The 21,634-nt window shown below is 40.0% G+C and overlaps 1 protein-coding gene across 2 annotated transcripts in view; it reads left to right on the top strand.

Annotated features, from left to right (window-relative positions):
- The window catches only part of LOC109995558 (ephrin type-B receptor 1-B), a 151,463-nt gene extending 132,875 nt beyond the window's left edge, over nucleotides 1–18,588 (top strand). For both annotated transcript variants that reach the window (XM_020649312.3, XM_020649310.3), the window contains exons 13-17: nucleotides 9,599–9,748; nucleotides 12,051–12,244; nucleotides 13,261–13,416; nucleotides 14,303–15,781; nucleotides 18,127–18,588. In XM_020649312.3, the coding sequence (XP_020504968.1) occupies nucleotides 9,599–9,748; nucleotides 12,051–12,244; nucleotides 13,261–13,416; nucleotides 14,303–14,411 (609 nt within the window). In that variant the 3' untranslated portion in view covers nucleotides 14,412–15,781; nucleotides 18,127–18,588. The remainder of the gene's footprint in view (nucleotides 1–9,598; nucleotides 9,749–12,050; nucleotides 12,245–13,260; nucleotides 13,417–14,302; nucleotides 15,782–18,126) is intronic.
- The last annotated feature ends 3,046 nt before the right edge of the window (nucleotides 18,589–21,634 follow it).

Below are 21,634 nucleotides of genomic sequence, written 5' to 3'. Positions count from 1 at the left end.
ATCATAGTTTTTTTATGTTTTTTTTTTTTGGTGATAAGGATTTAAAAAAGAGTACATCAAAACTTTGGTTGTTCTTCACTTTTGCTACAAAGCACTTTAAAAATCAAGGCACTGGTCTCTTATGGCCATTTTAGATCTTTAATTATTAACTCTAATTGCACATGTTTTAATTGATTTTGATTTTAATACTTCTCATTATCTGTTTGTCAGTTTTTAACTGATTTTATTTATCTATGATGTGTACATATATATATATATATATATATATATATATATATATATATATATATATATATATATGTATATGTATATGTATGTTTGTTATTTTTCATTGTCTTTCCTGCTCGGCGTCATTGTAAATGAGGGCTATGCTCTCAATGATTTTTGAGTTTAAATAAAGACATAACTTTCATACTGCTTATCACCCAGTGCTTATCATAACTATGCAGATTAAATATTCAGTTCAAAATCAATTTCTGCTTCCACCAAAGCAACACATCTGTTTTATTCATAACCCAGCAAGTACTAAGAGACTCATACCGTCAATATCTCTGTTAATTCTTAAGTAGAGCGTAATGTGATCAGCTAACAGATGTGAACGATTCCAAAAGACTTTGCTAATGTAGCTAATGTTGCTACACACCAGAGTCCTCCTGATCCCTCATCCCATGTATTTATGTAAACATGCAAACAAGCATGATGGGTCCACAGGATCGCATGCAGGGTCTTATGCTGTAATTAAGCCATGCATGGTGCCCTTCACTCCATGACTTCTTTAGCTATGACCTGACACTAACCAATCAGCGAGCAAGGCCTGCATCGCAGACAAGGCCGAGGGAATCAGGGAAATTAAATTGCGCTGACATGTAGTGATTTACATCGCCATCGACCTCCTCCTCCAGCAAATTAATCACTTCTTTCCCTCTACTGCTTTTCTAATTTTTCCCCGCAATTCGAGGCACACCAATTACAGTGCCTGTGGTGTGATGCTGGATGTATGGTTGGGAGGACATGCTGGTAATTGCGTTAACCCTGGATGTGGGTTCACTCTGGAGCGATGTTGTGGAGGTTTCAGACAGAAGGGGGCTGTCCTCCCTCTCTGTTGGCTGCTCACCAAAGTCGTGATTAATTAGGCTCACAGGACAATACTTGCACTGCGCTGGTCTTGCTGAGGTGATGTGTGCTAATTATTTTAAAGACTTTAAAGACTGTAATTGTGTGTGTAAATGCAGCTGTGGCTTGCCTGTGTTTGTTTTGTTGTCTGTAATTACATTTACCTAGTTGTGTGTTTTCAGAGGTAAATGTACGGACATTGACCATAAGGCCATGTGAGATGTCGATCACTCTTTTTGGCTTACAAAGTACCTTTTGGTTGAGGAGTATTAATACATGTGGACCTGTAGTAAATACTAACTAATTGGGATGTCATCTCTGATCGTAATAGTCTTTAAATCTGTACTATTAGAGTTTTTCAAAATAAATTCTGCCACAATTTACTTTTTACAATTTACAGTTTCTTCCAAAAAATAAAATAAAAATTCTGCCTCTTGTGCCTCTCTCTGCATCTTTGCCACTTGAGCATTTTGGAGAGTGTTTTGGCAATTACATGTATAACTGAACAGTTTGACAGTACTTTGGTGCAAACTCAGAAGGCTCATTTTACTACACAGCATGCAGACTGCAGAGGAAGTAAACTTTAATTCATCAGAAAAGCAAAACCTCATAAAGTAAGATGATGAGATGGATAGCATGCATGGTAGGATTTGGTAAAAAGCATTGTTCTGTCTTTCAACATGGTCAATGAGAATGCGCAATTACACCTGGCAGAGTCTTGACTTTATATTCAGGTATAAATGTCAATAAATTCAAATTAAATGCTGTAGTTCGACTATCCCATCATTTGCCCCACTAACACAGGTAGGCAAGGGGAGATCTCTGAATTTCATTTTGTCCCATGGTGACTAGTCTAAATAAAGTTGCTTTAAAGTAGAGAATTGGAAATTTACTGAACACCTAATGAACTTGGACAACTGTCTTTATTTTCTATATTTATCAATCCACCTATTCAAGGAGTATTACTTTCATAAATCCATTCAGCCAACTTTCCTTCCTCTCACTGTAGGTGTGATGAACAGTATGTCACTGTTTTAGGCTATGACCTGCCATATGTTTATTTTGTGCTTTAGGGTCATGAGTGAAAGTCAGAAATCCCAGTATGGACACTTGAGGTTTAAAGTCGTGGTCTCAAGGACTTTAAGTTAAATACATTTATTTTAAGTCATACTCTTTTGTGGTATGAGTCAACACAATAGTGTTAATCCTATATATGGCCATTTTAGAATTGGTAGTCTTCAAAGGATTATGAAAAGAGTGTTAAGTTGAAATTCCTGGGGAAAATAAGCTGCGTCCATCACATTTAAGTAGATGATCTACCTGAGAGCAAAGTGATCTACTCTTTCTCCCATGGCTGCTCAGTAAAAAATAAACAGTTGGAATGGCTGAACCCCATGGGTCAAGCTAAAGACATCAAAGCTTAGATCCACGAGATTTCTACTTTAATGCAAAGGTTGGGGTAAAGATTTAAGAGCAAGTGGCTGGGAGAAAGTGCAGTCGTGTGTGGTTGTGTGTGGACATGTCTCTAAAATCTGGCATGACTGAGTGTGCCAAGTCTATAACAGCCTTGACAAGTGCTTTTAGCCTTTCCAACTGTGAGTTCATGACCACAGGGTTTAAGTGAGGAGGGCAGGTTTGGGTCAGAAATTTCTGCATGTGATCCAGCTGATGGCGTTCAAAGGCATAGGTGAGCACGGCCATGTGACTTTCTATACACACACAGTATATATCCCTTAGGAGTGTTTCTCTTTATGTACATGTATGTGTGTCTGTGAGTGTTTGTGTGTTTGTTTGTGTCATTGAGGCTGAGAGGGGTTGAAAGGCGAGGTCACACAGAGCCAGTAACAAAGCTCATCCGTCAAATCCCTGTGACCTGAGTGACATTCTCTCAGCTGCGCTCCAGTGCTCACACTATGTGGACCCCTCTGCTGTTTCTGTCATTTGTCTGTTTTCTATTTGCATGCTCTCCCCTCATCTCTCTCTGTCTCTCCCTGGCTTCCGGCCCATGCACTTTTTTTTTGGCTTGTCTATTCAACTTGTACTGAAATATTTATGTACTGAATAAAGTTAAGGGGACAGAGCCTCTGAGCAAACAAGATGGAAAATGGGAACATGTCCATATGGACCATGCAAAATAGCCAAACAAAGGGACTTTCTTGATATATCTTGATTTTATCTTGATATATCACTTCTGTATGCAAACCACATAAATATTTACCTTAACATAAAACATTTATATCCATACATCACACCATAAGGCAAGGTAAACACCTTCGTCAGCCAATTTCAGGCAAAGAGCAAGTTCATCCAAACAAGAATAGATGTGCACAAACTGAAAATGAATAACTGTTTTTTTTCTTGCATTGACATTTCATGGAAGAAAGACAAATCTGGCAAAAATGTTATTTAAAAAGCAACTCCTTTCTCCAGCAAGTGCTTGCATTGTTAATATTCTAGCATCAAAAACACCTTTGATATCTAGTCCACACAACACCACATGGCAGTTTCAAACAACCGTATTGTGAAGTATGGACATGCTTTGCGGTCTATCAAACCAAGAGATTTTCTTATTTCTTAATACAGGTAAAAGGAAAATGACTGATTCTCTTTGATGATGAACAGCTGTCACTCATTCTCCAACATAACTCCACAAGCCTGATTTCCTGACGCTATTTGTGATGTTTAAAACATCAATGCTCAATGCATCTCTGATTTACAGATCAAATGTCTGTCCTTTTATATCTGCAACACAAATTCTGATATAAATGTTTTTCAATTTCCAAGGTTTGCAGCTGTAGGTTGATACAGAATCAGTTGTGTTGGCATTTATTTCAAAATGTATGAGTTGACAGTTGGATCTGGATTGCATCATGACATCCACATGTAAAATGCTGTAAGAACCTCTGAACTATTTTTCCTCCCATTCTCTCCAATGTGAAGCTGTTGCAATATACCACCATTTAAGTGTCTAACTAATTTTTTTAGCATAGGAAATGTTAAAACTGGTACACAGCTAGGTACTTGGGTTAGACGGGTTAACCTTATCTAAACCCAACCTAACTCTTAGTTGGTTGTACTAGAAGCATTTAGAGAGGTTTACGCTCTCTTGCACAGATACTCCAACTCCCCTACCCCCATAGGTACTGTATATGAGTCACCATTGTAGTGACGAAGATCAATCCCCATTTGTCTCTCCATCAACAAACTGGAGGTGTTGCCACTGGGCAACTGGACCTCAGTCACGCTTGTTCATAATTACAGCAAAATCCTAAACCTAACCTAATTTGTTTTTTTTTATCTCTTGGTTTTGTATTCAGAACTTATTAAGATGTTTCCAGGATAATTGTATTCAGATTGTGCAGTGTAATTGGCTCAGTCTTGCACTAAATGTATCTGCGGAAAATATCCAAGAATGGAAATTAGTATGATTATGAGGCAGGAATACATAGATTTTTGGTCCATAAGTGGTCGCTGCATCAAAGAAGGAGCAGCCATCCAAAGCAGTCCACCTTGATTAATTCTATAGCTATGTTTGCCAGAGTCAGTTTACAGTGGGCTGTGATTCCCCATCTGTGGCAATTGGACTACATTTGCATCTTAGCAGAATTCACAATGAAGTCTATATGTAAACATTAAACATATCACACTACTGCATGGTTAACAAAAGCAGTAAATTCCTATTAAATCCCCCAGATAACCATGGCTGTTTATTTTTCATTCAAATGGCCTCTACACTAGCCTGCCAGTAGCTTTAACAACATCAGGAACAACATTAGCCTGAAGTAATAAGATGTTCTGTATAAGACGCTCAATTTATAATGACCGCTCTACATCCAGTGAAGAAATCATGAACCCAGGTCTTGTATGAGCATTTAAAAGTACAAGTAGGATGGGATACTTCTGGGTAAATCTTTAATTTATAATGTTACTGAACTGGATTTCAGTTCAGTAACAATATGGAGGAGTTATTTTTGAAATGGAATCAGAATGCTAGAATATTTCTGGAAATCTCAACTAAGGATTCTTTAATCTTTTTTCCTCAGAAGTATAGCAATTATATGTGGCTATTCTGGGTGTAAAGTATGTTTTCTGTCCCTTCTGTTATCGTCCCAGGCAGTATAGAAAAAGTTTAAGAATTCATTTATTAATCAAATCTGAAAAACAAAAAGCCTCAAAGAGTTCCCGGCCCACTGTGAGACTGTTTGGGATGCGTTCAACACAAAATAAAACTTTAACAAATGCTTCCCTCAACTTTTGCTAGACTTCATTGTGTGGTGAAAGACCTGTGTCTTTCTATCCACCAGATTCTCATGGGTGTCTGAGAAACCAACATCTCCATCACCAAACCTCCCCACTCCCACTCCCTCTCTGTTTTGTTTCATTTTTCTTCCCATCTCTCCATGTCACTCTTCCTCTCTCGGGCTCTCTCCTCCATCTCTATCGCACTCTCTTCCTCATTCCGTTTGGGCACACTTCCAAGGCAGATCTCAAGATTTCATTAAAAGGATGTTGATGGAGCACTCTTCCCAGCCTAAAGTAAATGTGCTCAAGTCCGTTTGAGTGTGTATTGTTTGGAAAAGGATTACTGAAGTTGGAGAAGTAAAGAAAAGTGAAAGATGGAATGGTGGAGGAAAAAGGCAGGGGGGGAAGATCTGCATATTTGTCTTTCAGATGACGGGAATAGTACTGCTGGGAAGTGAGAAGGTTGAGTAAAAAAACACAGCCAGACATTGGACTCTTCTTAATTGCAATTACAATACGCTTTTCCCTGACTTTTTATTGATAACTGCATTTGGAATCCGACAGGACTCATGCTTCAGCTTTCACTTTTTTTTCTGCATCAACATTTGAAATGACAGTCTACATGAAAGTATCTGGCATATTGGCATCTGCAATGCACTTCAAAGGCATGACAGGTGTTTCATATCCCTGCTATGTGTATCCCTGCCTTCTCACACACACACACACACACACACACACACACACACACACAAACACACACAAATACACACATTATCGGGCCAAGGGACCAGGAAAGACACCAGTAAATAGAGGCATTACCTGGCCAACACATGTTTATCCTTCATCTTTCAGCCCTAGCTGTCACAGAAACACACTCGTCTCCCAGTGTTACCTCCTAACCTGACACTCCCAGCACTGCTTTGTTGCAATCACACGGCAGACACATCACTAGCTGTCACAACTGGTCACAACCTGTCACAGACGGACGTAATCCAGGTGGAGCCAGTCATGTACTGTAATATCATTCCTATGACAAAGGGGTGACAGCACATCCCTGTGTCTGCTCTGGATGTGTTCTGGATGGAAAGCTATGTGTGAAAATGGCTTTAGGTGTTGTCCACATGTGTGATATGGGGTTTCAGAGGAAGAGAAAAATATGTAGTCTTCAAGTGAGAGAACTATCAAGTTTTTGGATAGCTGAGGTAGGGCAGCATTCCCACACTTTAGAATGCTGAGCACAATTTTAAATCTAACAATAGCCTTTTGCCCATCCAAACTTCAACATTTGATTTATTATCTCAGAATTTACGTATGTTTATTCAAACCAACTCTAAGAAGTGTCTTACTGGTTATAAAATAAACTCAAATTAAAAAAAAGCCTCATTTTGACCCACAAAAAGCCGATAAGACCATCAGGGAAAAGATTGAATATTTCTGTTTAGTAAGAAAGTGGAACAGCTTCATTTGCAATTTCCATGGAAAATATTTAACAGTGAGTTGAATGTTTGTTTGACTGCGAAAAGGAGGCCGGGTAGGGTATTTATTTTAATAGGAAACATACACCTATGCAGAGTTAGGATCAGCAAAGACACAAGACGTACTATTTTGTCAACAGAAGTCCCCAAAATGGACACAAACCAGAAGTCTGTCAGAGTTGCTTTAATAAGTAGAACCATCAAAGTGAAAGTATAGGCCTATGACAATGCAGTACAAATAAACTACTGATACAATTTAAAACAACAACATAAGTGCAAATATCTTATCACTGAATAACACATTTATTTTATTATGTAACTTAATAACCTCTTATTGCCCACCTGTAGTACCTTCACTGCCCTTGAATGGCCCGCTCCACACTTTGGACATCACTGCAGTACAGCGCTTTTTCTTCATAGTGCCTACATTTATCAGCCAGAAGATATACCCAACCAGCATCTTTTTAAAATGAGTCACTGTATTCCCCCCCCCCCCCCCCCCCCCCCAATATATATATATTACCAAGGGAGTTTTGCAAAGTGTCACTTGATATCATTACAGATGACTCCACTCGAGGCCTAGAAGCCCTGCAGCTGGAGTGCCACACTACAGTCTGGCCTTGTCTACACACATTCTGAGTCAACTGTCCGAGATAATAGCAGTGTGTTATTCTTTTTAAGGGCCGATATTTCACTTCAAGGCAAACAAAAAAAACAGCTTGTTCCTTTTTCTGTAGCCAGCACAGTAAACCATATCTAAAGAGCTCTCCTCATGCTTCAGGGCTTCACAAAGCTCTCGTGCTTTTGTGTTGACATTAGGTCTGTTTTAATTCCCATCAACACTTCTCATTCCCTGTGGTGCTAACGCTCTTTTTACTGAATTACAACAAAAAAAAGAAGCTCCACTGCTTTTTATTATGTTTTTCCCTATATGCCTGAGCTGTTCAGCACTTCATGTTATTAAAGCAGGATTTTGGCAGAGCTATCACTGGCCCACAGCAGTAATTACTAAGGGTTTGCATAGCTGCCTCTGACTCACCAGCCTTGGAAATGTTATTACTAAAGTCTGTCTCATTGGAGAGGCACACAGGGAGCATCTTGTGAAGCCTGTGTCTTTGCTCAGGCCATTTCAGCGACACTCAGCTCATATCCCAACAGAGTCCCGGGGCATGAAACCAGATGTACAGAGCGAGTGAGGGGAATAAGTAAGTAATGATAAAGAGAGGCTGTAATAGGGAGCGTTTTGCTCAGAGCAGCGTTTTTTCTTTTCTCGTTTTGTTCGGTGTTTATTTCTTTGTTTTTTCTTTTTCATTTTATGCATGTTCATCTAAACAATATAATTGACCTCGAGCATTGCCCGGACAGAGTGATTGAGGAAGAAGTAGAGGAGAAGCATTTTTATATTCTTGAAGGGGAGATATTTGTTTCTGTGCAGCTCCTTTTTGCCCTCCGAAAAAGAAAGTGCAAGAGAAAAGTGTCCCGGGGTCTCAGTTTAGATGAAACGATTCTGATATGAAGTAGTCTGAGATATGAGAAAAGCATTGAAGTCACTGGGGCTTAGATAGCCTTTATTCCACTATTGATCTCTTCCTCTGCGTATTTCTTTTTCCTTCTTGCGATTTCTCTCTGTCGCTCACTGCACCATTGCCTCATTTCTTGCAATGCCTCATGCCTTTTTCTCTCCACTTGCTGGTGTGCTTATTGAGAGCCATGAAAGCCTTTCCTTTGGATCTTTGTCCCGGCAGCAGTCTCCTTTCAGGGTCAAATGTTAAATCTCTTTTCAGGATCAGCAACCGCTCAAAGGTCAAACCTTAGAGAGGTGCTCATTAATGAGCTCAGCCTCTCCACCTTCGCAGTGACACACAGCATTGACCTGTAACACCTACATAAGTGTGCAGAGGACGCATACAAAAAAAACACTCAACTTACAGCACTGTAGTTTAAAAACGCCTGAAAATAACTATTTTCTGCAACTCATTCTCCTCACTTACAATTTCATTTCCCTGCTCTTTAGTCCATGTCCTCCCTCTCTCTGAAAGAGAAAGTGGGGAATAGGGTGGTCTGTGTACGTTTCTGTCTGGGTTTTGGTTTGTTTCCAGCAGCGGCTTATCTGCAAATGCACAGGTTCAGTTAATTGGCATTATTAAACTGGTGGCGAGTTCCAGTCAGAAATAGGAGGAGGTGCTGTGGAGGAGGCGGTTTATGCATGTGTGTCTGTTTGTGCACACACAATCATCTGTGTCTGTACCTGTGCATTAGTTCCCCAACTCTGTCTGTATGTGTGTGTGAGTGTGTGTGAGAGAGAGAGAGAGAGAGAGAGAGAGTGTGCGTTTGGAATTTTAAACAAGCAGCTGTCAATTTCAGTCAACAGGGCGCGTGGCATGCCTCAGGCTCAGGTAGCCCAATTACAGGCAGACACGCTCGATGTACGAGCAGAAGCCTGAGCCTATCTTCCTTTATCCAAACAGGGCTGTGGGAGACGAGACGCTAAATGTGATGTTGGTCGATGTGTGAAGGGCGAGCACTGTTGGGAGCTGCTGCTGCTGCTGAGACAAAGGCGGACTTGTATGTGTTTTGGCTGCAGGAGGATTGATACACTGGGTGGATGAGGGAATAAAGATGTAAAGGGACATTTTAGTTAAAGATAAAGAGGGTATCTGCGGACTTAATGCGTTACAACTCAATAGACTGGAAATGAAAAATAAACTGATTTTGAACTCTGATTTCACCTTCTGCAACTTTTCTTCCCATCTCTATTTCTTTTTCAGGGTGGGAAAATCCCAGTGAGGTGGACAGCTCCAGAGGCCATCGCTTACAGAAAGTTCACCTCAGCAAGTGACGTGTGGAGTTACGGGATTGTCATGTGGGAAGTGATGTCATTCGGAGAGAGGCCTTACTGGGACATGTCCAACCAGGATGTAAGTGTTATACATACAGTCATAAGTCAAAGACCTTTCAACAAGGGCTAAAGATACGATCAATTAAAAAAGAGTAAGACCCACTTTGAAATACTATATTACTTTCCAAATGTGATGTCCTTAATTTTGATAGAGTGTTTTGGACAGATGGTGATTAGCTGGTAGGACAGGAAAAAAATGTTAATTGTTGTACATCACTCTTCCCCACAGAGGTTCAGACTTTCCCCTGGAAGCAGCAGTTTCCCTGAACACTCAAGAGCCTGTTTTATAGGATTTTTTACTAAGGATCATAAAAATAGTCACTTGTAATTGTCACTTTTCTCAACTGTTCAAAAAAAAAAGAAAGTTAGAATCTGAATAAACGGCCACATTAATGGGAAGGCCATTTCCCTACAGATGTGGTTACTGTCTTTTCACTTCATAGATACACAATCAAGGGTGAGAGAGGAAGCTGTAATAAATCGCACATTTTTGTTATCAGCATCATCGCTGAAGATGTCCTTGACTCTGACTTTGAAAGCAGACTTATTATGGAAACAGTCTCACATGATCCCTTTCCCTTCCTGGCCGGCTTTGGAGAGCAATGAATGATTGCTAAGAGCTCTGCTTTGTTCCCCATGTCCGTTTGGATGAGGTCCACACACACACACACACATACACACACAAACACACACACACACTACCACAAACACACACAGGCACCAACACAAACACACATCACATCCATTGGATATACTCCCATATGATGAGGTCTCTCTCCCTAAACTCCTCTAGGGAGACAGCTAGCCAGCCATTGGGCCTCTATGGACCCTGCTGAACGACCACCGTCCAACCCAGCAGATGTTGCCTCAGTGGGCCAGCAGCAAACACTGCCTGATGGGATTGATGCAGAGAGGAGGGCTGGCACTGCTCAGCATGTCCGGCTGCTCAGTCCACACACAAACACACATAGACACTCAAAACGACACACAAAAACCCACACTCCCAACCACTTCTCTATATGCACCATTTGTCAAAATTCTGCTGAGTTGCGCTCAACTCCAGGTAGGAGCTGGCAACCTACAGAGCAGCTTCTATTTTTTTAACGATAGTATCTTTAATACTAGATTTCACACCAAACCTTTATCTTGCAAGAGTGCATTTTCGGGAACAGATTTCCTCTACAGATAGTATGAATATGAAGTATGGGTGACAGTAAGGTGCATCAATGTGCAGTGCAGCAATCTGGGAAATAGTTTGTCTTCTGTAAAGTAAAAAGTTGCTTTAGAGCTGCAGATTATGCACAATTTGAAAGTTTATATCTTTATTTCATATTTATTGCAAGCAAAATTTTAACTACAAGTAGTGTGAGGTTTGTGAAGGATGGTGATTGAATTTCTCTGCTCCTGCCTCCAGTAAGTCTCCAAATCTGCATCAGTTTTTTTTTTCTTTCCATTTCTTACAAAACACTCTCCTCAAACTCTGACTACTTGAAACTTTTACGTAGAACTTCTCTCCAACAACTTCAGGAAAGCCTGTGCAGCCTATAAGAGACATGTGTCAAGTGGCTATACTTCACTCTCTTAATTATATGCAATCTGCCCTTTCCTCCAGCGACTTCTGTCTTTAGTGTCACTGCCTCTGCAAGCTTTTCCGTCTCCTTTCTCGCTTTGTCCTCCAGGAGTGACATGTGATTCGCTAGATTCAAGAGCAAGGGCAAATCAGCTTGAATGCTGTCTGTCTCCTGAGTGACCAGAGGGAGTGTGTCTGTGTGTGGTGGGGGTTGGGAACTGTGGGTGATGTTGTTTAGGCAGGGATGAGTGTGTCAGGATTACAGAGGAGAAGGATTCATATCATCATTCTATCAAAACATCAAATTATGATGATAAATCAACACATGAAGAAAAAAGAAATCTGTGATTAATTCTTAAAGAGCTCAAAAAGAAGATCAATCTCCAGAAGTCAGAGTACTTAGTGCCAAAAAATGGAAATGTGCTACATTGACATGACAGATGAGCTTCTACCATTCATTTAAACATAAATCTCACCTCTGGTGAGAGCAGATAGCAAATCATAGTTCAGGAGTATGGGGTGGTGTCTGGGATGGCTAGAAAGATTTCAAGGGGCCTATCCCAGCCCTGGTCAACCCTTGGACACACTGCATCAGCAAGTTAGTGAAAAACGACATTTTAACTGTGTGAAAACTACCAGAATTGCTCTATGATTTAGGCCTGGTGTATTAATATGGAATTAACAGTTAACTCAATGTCAGAATACATAACAACCAGTGTTTCCCCTCCACACCCTGACTATTTCTCTGTAGGTGATTAATGCCATTGAACAGGACTACCGCCTGCCACCGCCTATGGACTGCCCCAGTGCCCTGCACCAGCTCATGTTGGACTGTTGGCAGAAGGACCGCAACGTACGACCTCGCTTCACAGACATTGTCAGCACCCTGGACAAGATGATCCGTAACCCCACCAGCCTCAAAGCTGTAGCCAACATCCCTGCAGTGTGAGTAACAACAACATTTCATAAGCCCATTACACACACTCACCCCGAAGTGAATTTAGTACACACAAGTGTGTTTTCATCTGTATTTCCACTGGCAATCAGCACAAACTAACCAAGCCAAACATACTTACTCTTGGTCCACTCATTAAATAAACATGAATTTATTACTGTTGATTGCATCAAAACTGAACTTTTCCTCTCCAGCAATTTTTCTCCCCTGCGGCTCATAGATCTCCCAGCCATCTGCATTCCCATGTTGACTTTAGAGAGATCACTTTTTTCCAAATTAATTTACTGTTATGTAAGTTATTTGTACCCCTGAATTACAAGAGCAACATGTGTTTTTTTTCTAGAAAATTGAATTCATGTAGAAATCCACATAGCATTCATAATCTTTATTGCCGTTTTTGTAGACGCTTCACTGGCATCGATTTGTTTTGAATCTCACTTGGTACCATTTTGGCAGTTCTGCACACGCTTGTTTTGGATAATTTCTTCCATCAATCCTTGAAGATCCTCTCAAGTTCAGTCAGATTGGATATGGATGGTCCGTTTACTGTGGGCTCTAGGTTTCTCCACATATTTTCTATCCATATTTTTAGGCTTTGGCTAGGCCACTGAGGGTCATTCAGACAGTTGTCCTGAAGGCACTTGTATTGGTTGTGTTCTTTGGGTTTCTGCCATGTTGAAAGGTGAACTTCCATCCCTGTTTGCATTTGAGTTTCTCTTCAAGGTTCCCCCTCTATTTAGCTCTGCTTGAGAACCACTTACAGGGATAGTATCAGCCATGTAATGTAACCAATGTAAATCAATATCTCTTTGGATCAAGATGCAGTTAACCCCCTAAAAACGGGCCAAGAAAACTCTCTAAATCCAACATTCAGAAATACATTCCTTCTCCATCTTGCATCCTCTGACACACCCACACAAAGTCCTTAACATAGATTCTTAATATGGCATCAAAGCTGTGCTCTAAACCTCCTCTTACCCCCCGGTCTTTCTCTGTCCTCCTGCAGGCCTTCTCAGCCACTGTTGGACAGATCCATACCTGACTTCAACACCTTCAGTTCAGTGGAGGACTGGCTCGCCGCCATTAAGATGAGCCAGTACAGAGACAACTTCCTCAACTCAGGCTTTACCTCCCTGCAGCTGGTGGCTCAAATGACCTCAGAGTGAGTTCACCTGCTTGAGTGCAAATGAAGAGTTCCAAACCCATATGGCACTTGATGGGCATACTTGTAGAAAATGACTCATAGTCAAGTGCATGTATTTTCAGCCTGAATGCGCCCGGTGATTCAAGTCTTTGAATGATTGCATGAAAGTAAAGCCTGTATAGATCATACACAAAAAAAATATAACTTATGATTAGAGTAAATAACATAGTCGATGGGCTAAGAATATTTCCATCTGTGCTCTTCAAGATTATGAGTGCTATCCAATAATTAAGGATTATTTGAGAACAATTTTCCAAAATGAATACTCGTGTAGATCCATTAAAAAATATATTTTTAAGAGGCATTATTTTCTGCTGTTTATGTGGAATTTTTCAAGCACGGGTCGTGACAGCAATTCTCTCAGCACTTGTCGTGCCAATAGACACAAACATTGCACTTCATTTATTTTAATTAACAATGTTGCTTGGTCTACACATTTATGTGAAAATGTAAAATCATCCTAACATTTTTATTAAAAATGAATGCTTGGGGCTTGGGCGCATTTATGCAGTCTCTTTGCAATGCAAAGCAACATGCATTAGTAAGTCCTCTCTCAAGTGATGGAATTAATTTTTGTAAATGTGTGTGTGTGTGTGTGTGTGTGTGTGTGTGTGTGTGTGTGTGTGTGTTCATTGCCACTAGCTTTCTATTCTGTAATATGCTTTCATATAGGATAATGTTAGATCAGTACATGCATTGGAAAATTGTAGGCATTATTTGCCATTTCCTCTTACTCTAATGATCCATTGCTTCTACAATAACATGGAAATACTTTCATCTGTAAGTGCCTCAAAAATAAGCTCTCTCTTTTCAATCGTCCTCCTCTCTGCTTCTTTCCCTTTAGGGACTTGCTGAGAATAGGAGTGACCCTGGCAGGCCACCAGAAGAAGATTCTCAGTAACATCCAGTCCATGAGGGTCCAGATGAGCCAATCCCCCACCACTATGGCATGACTACAGGAGGCGCTGTGCCATGGAACGGGCAGCATTCGCAGGACCATCCACAATGGAAGCCCTCGAATGACCCCCGATCCATCGGAACGCGCCAGAGTCGAGACTATTGTCTTAATTTAATCCACTACCATGGCAACAGGAGACCAGGGTCGACACTTCCACGTGGTTAAAAGCTATCACACTTCATACAATCCACTTTAGGAGTTCAGGGTCCAGACTTGATGCTGTTTCTCCATTTCTTCACAAAAGGAAGACAGTCATCAGCTGCTGCTGTTATAGACTGCCATTCACGTCATTGTAAACCAAAATGACTTCAGCAATCCAACACCCTCACAGGGAATCTCTCACATTTCAGACTGTATGGTATAATGAGTGACATTGTATTTCTATATTATTTGGACATGAGGATTTTTAAATTGTAAACAACAGTGTGAGACATTTCGAAACAACATGTGACCTGTGATTTTACTGTCGTCAGTGTGTGCAATGAAGATGCCTTGACCTGGCCAGAAATATGTCCCAGAAGAATTAAGAAGCAATTATCAGTAGGATTAATTAGTGGGAGAAAAATACAGGGATGTACAGTGGAGCACCATTTTTAACTTTCACTCCATCTTTTGCTTGTTTGAATAATTTCAAGAGATGTATCGTAAATGGACCGGTTGAGAAATCCGAGCTAGTTCTATTTTTTGTCTTTCGTCATCTTTTTGTTTCTTTCACTATAGCAAGATGCCGCCCACTTGTATTTTAACGTTAACACTACCTGTGGCGTTCTGGGTAGAAGGCCTTGCCAAAGGACTTCTTAACCAGCCCCACCCAGATTCAGAGAATATAAATATGTTTATCTCTTGCTAAATATAATTATATCTTTCATAATAAACCTTCATATTGAAGGTGATATGTATGAATATGTATGTACAGAACTCTCTGCTTGCATTTTTGGCAAAGACATATTTGTTGATTAGATTGTGATAGACACATGCAATGTGTAGATTCCTGCAATGCCCTGATTCTCTTTGGAAGACTGGACAGTAGACACTGGGTTTTATGTCTCCCAGTTCAAGGATCACAAGGACAATCTCGAATGAAACTTTTCCAGAGGAAAGCGTTAAAGGAATTGTGGGCAAAGAATTGGTATTGTAGATCTATATGAAAAATCTGTAGGAGTTAAATAATTGACAAAATGTCCATTTATTGGAGATCATGTTTAATGTGGGTGTACACATGCTGTCTATTGCTGGTGAGCACTTACTTGTACAGATATGTTTTATGTTTTTATGTCTTTTCATTCTGTTGTTGTTTGTGTTGGGAGTTCTCAGCACCATCCAGAGAGGGAGGAAACTCCACGACTTGGCCGGCCCAGATCCACGGTTAGTACACAGTGATCACACAGGGAAAACAGAAAGATTGAATTTCAGGAAAATCCACTCCATATACCTCATTGGTGGCACAAATATCTTGGACAAAGCTAGATTTGCTGCAGGTTATAAACATACTTAGAGGGTAACCATGCAAGACATCAGAGTGAATCAGCATCACTTCTTTTCACAGTGAGAATGAACATCTGGGCTGGGGTTTGCCAAAAGATGCCAGTTTGATGAACCCACGGACTTAAAAAGCCCAACGATCTCACAGTCTTCCTTAGACTGCTGTAACTAAGCTGCTGAGTAAATCCATATGTTCTCACTATATGCGAATGCCATATGAATAGACAAGTTTGACTGCAAATGCTTTTGAGCCAAAGAGAACTGCACGGATACACAAATCTCTCCAGCTCTCTTTTCTGCACTAAATCCCCTTTGGAAATCTGCATTTTAGTAATACTTGATTGTAGGATGTATACATTATTCCTAGAGGATACCTGTCTATGAAAAAGCAATAAACACCTCAGGAATATACCCTGAGAATGGTTCTGGGCTGTGGACAGCCATGTTTTTCCCTTTTTTTAATTGAGGGAAGGTTTGTCGTTGAGTCAGAGTGGCAACAACTTCAGCAAAGCTTGGTGATGACTGGTGTTCATCTGGCAGTTCAGACTTAATTGCTGTTATATTTGTATAACATAACTGTCAAGTGTGGATGGAAAAACAGCACTGCTCTTAGGATCTGAAGGCAAATGGACCTTAACTATTCCATGGTGATATTCAATTGACACACAGCTACGCAAACCAAGTTTCTGATCTTACAAACAGTTATCATGAGCTGTTGTAGTTTCAGTTGTTTGCAGTAGCTGTGACCTCGCTCAAAGCCCTGTAAGACATTAGTGACGACAGTTCCAACCACCTTGCCTCCAAAATTAGAAATTGATGGCAGGCCCATTATCAGATTATTTAGTATAACCAAGTCACAGTCCACCTCCTCCTCCTTTGTCTGTCCTGGCCTCCCTCCTACTGCCTGGCACATCTCCAGCTCGTTCATCCTGGGTGTAACCAAGCTGTCCCGGGCCAGGCCAGGCCATGGCTGGTTTCTGAGAAATGGTTGACTCCATGCTCCAGTGCGCCCAGGCAAGGGTGGAAACACCAACTGGGACCCACATCTGACAGGCAGCTGATCAGCCACGGGGAGGGAGACTGATGGGACCTTCAAAAACCAAACACACACACACACACACACACACACTTACACTGTGGAAGCCTCAATTATGCTCTATTCACGTCTGGTTTCCAGTCTGATGCTTAATAAAGAGAAAGTGGGCAGACACCTAACACAGTGTGGGCATATGTGATGGAAAGAGGGAGGGAGGACCTTCACTGTGCTGTATTTCCAAGCTCTTTACTCTTAGTGTAACACTGTTGCAATGGCAAACATTGTTCACTAAACAGGAAGTTATTCTTTAAGGGAATTAAGATGCTCCAACAGCCACAAAACATGGTAGAGAGGACCCATGATGCATTAGGCCGCAAAATTTGGTCAGCTCGACTAACAAAAAAGTTTCTTGGACAAATATCGTAAACGCAGCAGAAGGTCAGTTAATATAAAGATGGAGATGCAGGAAAGAGGTGTCATAGAATAGGGATAATTAGAAGAAAATTCTCTAAGTGACTCAGTACCTTTTACTCTGCATTGGGGTCTATGTGGCAACATTTATTCCTATGCATGATTTGTTTGGTTTATTTGGTAACTAACAAAAACAAATCAAGCAACTGGTTCGAGTTGAGAACAAAATTATTTTGTTAAATAATAATTATTTTTTCAGTTCTTCAAGTCATTGATTAACCAAGTCTTCCTTAATATAATCACATGCTCCTTGTGATTGGCATAAATCCCTTTTACTGAACTACAGATTCAATTTGAATGAATTAGTCCTCCATGCTCTGTCTGGTGTATTTGCTTTATAACCTAAGAGCTCGTAAATTAGGCGATAGAATGTATTCATTATGCAACAGTGTCATTTTTTCCCCATTTACTCTGTTTGTCTTTCTAAATATCTGACTAATGACACTCCAGCATGATGTATGGAGAGGCGTTTTGGTAGCCTTCTCTGAAAGCCGTTTCAAATGGAAGCCATTCATCACACGCTGATACAAAACACGAGAACAGAGCCTGTTAAATGTTTCATGGTGCTGTAACTGTCGGAGCAGGTACCAACGATCCTTTTAGTTACTGATTTCATGCCTGTCATTTATAGGTTAGAACAGTCGTGTTCACCTGGAAGAAATGACACTCTACAAAACTACACTCATTAAATCCCTCCATCCTGTCTTTTCTTCTGTTTCAGACTGTGAACTGGAAGATTTACACACATATAAAACAGCAAACACACAAGACTTCATGTTCACACATGCACGCACTGTGAATGCTCAGAAGAACTACTGTGGGCGGCCAATGATGCAGAAGACCAGGTGAAATGTGACTAGAAAACCTTCTATGGTACTCAATGGATGGTGAAGCTGAATGTGAGTGTGCACAAGTCATAATTTGTTCATTTGTGTCAGTGTGAGAGAGAGTGAATGTATGTGTTTGTGTGCAAAGCAGGCACATTTGTGTGTACAGACATTTACTGTATGTGTGCACAGGTACGTTGTTCGAGCGTGAATGGTTTCTTTTCTTATTTTGTTTGTTTCTGTATAGCTACCACTTGTAAATTGTGACAAGTATGTGTCAAGAGTTTGTAAGCTGTAACTTTCTGAGAACTATTGTACTAAAATGCACTCAATAAACGCCTTGGAAAACAAGTCAATCACTTTATGGTCTGTGACTCAATGGGCGATAATCCTGTTTTCATTAATGGTGAGTCAAGAAAGCGGAGAGGAAGGGTTATCCAGTAACACTACTGTCACCGCCGTGCGTGAGTGTGGCAGCTAATGCTTGGTTTCATAATGGCTAAGGGGAATAAACAGCTTTTTGTCACCGGCGCTCTGGCTGACAGCACGTGTTAAAAGCCATCAGCCACTAATAAATGAGCCGTCACTCGCAGTACACGCTCCCCCTAAAAAGACTCCCAAAGAAAAGTGACAATATTTTGACAAACTATTGGAAATGATCCTCCAATGCAAACTCTTATCTTCTTCTCAAACACACACTTAACACATTTACAAATAAACATGCAGTTTTCATAAATTCCTGTTACAGGAGACTTTTGGATCAGTTCACACTGGAAGTCATGCTGCCATAATGATAAGGTTAGGGAGGAATTTATCTAAATCTAAGCATTCCTCCATAGCTGTCTGATGACTTCAACTGATTGATAATATCCATCCAGCATCATACTGTATTAGCCTTGCAAGGGAAGTAGTGTTTTTCTTTTCTTTTTTTTAATAAAGTACATTAAATAAAATATGTCACTCCTCACTTTGTCCGTTTGTATGGGTTTGTGCAGTGATGTCACTGAAGAAATGGTGAAAGTGCTGCTACTTCTATAAGTGTTTTGACATGGTGGTGATGAGAATCTATAAATTATGGAGTAATTTAAAACCAGCTTAACCCAGTCTCTGGTTGAAAGTTTTGTCTGTCTGTTTTCACCTCTATTATAATGGCAGTATGGGCTTGTAATAACAGCCAACGGTCATTTCAAAGGGTCCTGGATTACAGCAGTTTAAAAAATAATCTAAATCTGGAGGACAATACAACATTTTCAACAGATGTTATATTACTCTCTTTACATTAACATATCAGATCTTCATTTATTTATTTATGCTTATTCAAACTTTATTGTTTTGGCCTATTGAAGAAAGCTGTACTAATATTTAAGCCTTCACTTGAATCATGTAGACAAATTCACTACCCAATCCAGAGAGAAATCACAACCCAGTGTGGTACAATGAATCCCACATTTTCTGTACAGAAAAGGATTTTTCCCTTCCCCCAATTTTTTAAATTCTATAACAGCTTTTCAGATTTCTTCTAAGATGTATTTTTGGGCTTTAAATGCCTTTATTAAAGAGACAGTACAGTGGAAAGAGATGTAAAGGGAAGGAGAGTGTAGGGAATGACATGCAGGAAAAGAAGCCACAGGTTTGATTTATACCCGGGGCGCCCACTTTGAGGACAACAGCATCTGTACATGGGGTGCACAAATTAACCACTAGGTCCCCTCCGACCCTAGATTTTCAGATTTAAAGACAAAGAAAGAATCTTATAACCATTAGAATGCATCCTCTTTGACCTCAAGAAGCACATCATTTTTGTTTTGTTACCATTAAATATGAAGCTTTTTTAACAAATGTTTCTCTGGATAAAATCAATTCAGCTTTTAGTTAATTAGCAAAACATTCGCCAATTACAATTTCATTCCGGTCATCAGTCAGACAATCAGTGCATGTCTATCAATAGCCTCAAAAGATACTGTAAGTTTTTGATGAACATTGTGAATAAAATTGGACTCATTATGGATCCTTGTGGGATACCATTTTTTTTTATTTTAAAAGCAAGGAGATAATCGTCAACCTAAAAACTTTGCAATTAACATCATTTTTAAAATGTTTATCAGTTATAGACAACCCAGCAAACCAATGTCAATGAGTTATCAACAGTATTTTAGGCCTTAAAAACTCTCAACAAATTCAACAAAGTATTTATATTTGTGATGTCATCTAAGACCTCCAAATACTACATTTCTCTCATTTTTGCTAAGCAGTTATAACTGTTACATCGTTGCTTCGTCAATTATTAGGGGTACAAGTTTTGAATTGAAATTAAATTAATTGAATAAACAAGGAACAAGGCTAGCCAAAAAGCTAAACAAAAAACTGTTGTCTTGATGCTTGTCTCTTACATTGTCACACTTTCTTTGAAATAGTCACAACATTCCCAATCTTAGTAATTCCTTAGGTATGTATAATGTTATCAAAACTTTAAAAAATTAAAACCATACCTACAAGGAAAAGGCCAAGGTTGTGTTGAACTACAATTTTTAAATAATGGATATTGTCTTTGTCAAGAAAAGCTTCAGCAATAACCCTTCATATACTACTTCACATTTCACATGAGATATTGTGTTGCTCAGGAGACAGATCAAGGTCATTTGTGCTTTAATTGCACTTGTTGAGCTCTACTAATAGCTCAATAGATATAATGACCATTGATGAACTACGTTCTTATCCTTCCCTTAAGCTTTATCTTAATTGGACCTGTTTGTCTCTTGAATCGGAGCAATTAGAGAGATAGTAGAAGAAACGTGCCATCATAACAGGCCCTACTTGTTCACATTAGTTGTGAAGGCTGTGAGTGTGTTTGTGCCACAGAGAAATAGGATATGATATGACAGATTAAGGCTGACAGAAAGCCGAAGAGATGAAGACAAAAATGAGTATGGACGGCGTTCTCTTAAAAGTGTGCTTCATCCATAACAGGGTGTTTATCACTGACGAGGGAAGTCAGCTCACTTTTTTTCACATTAAAGTCATAGGAAGTTTGAAAAGTGACTTCTCAGCAGCAAATCTTTGCCTTAATCAATATTCCCTGAGCAATCACCTGCGAGAAAGGGATTGGTGCACAGCGGGGAACTCCTGCAGAGAGAGGGGGAGAGTTGGAGAAAAAGAAATCCATCCAGCCGTGCAGATCAGAGTGGGAGAGTACAAAACTTGGAGTGAATACTGAGTGAAGGACAGCAGAGGAACAGAGTAAACTTACAACTGTGGGACAGAGATGATGACTCAGAGATTGAGAGAGCGAGATGAAGTTCTGGTGGGGGGAGAGAGGAATGACATCATCAAATCCTTGTCCTTGTGTTTGCATTATTTAAAGACAAAGACATTAAGCAAAATACAGAAAACATGACTGGACTT

This window comes from Labrus bergylta, chromosome 4 (assembly GCF_963930695.1).
Source record: "Labrus bergylta chromosome 4, fLabBer1.1, whole genome shotgun sequence".
Taxonomy (NCBI): domain Eukaryota; kingdom Metazoa; phylum Chordata; class Actinopteri; order Labriformes; family Labridae; genus Labrus; species Labrus bergylta.
This window is presented reverse-complemented; position numbering and strand designations above follow the sequence as displayed.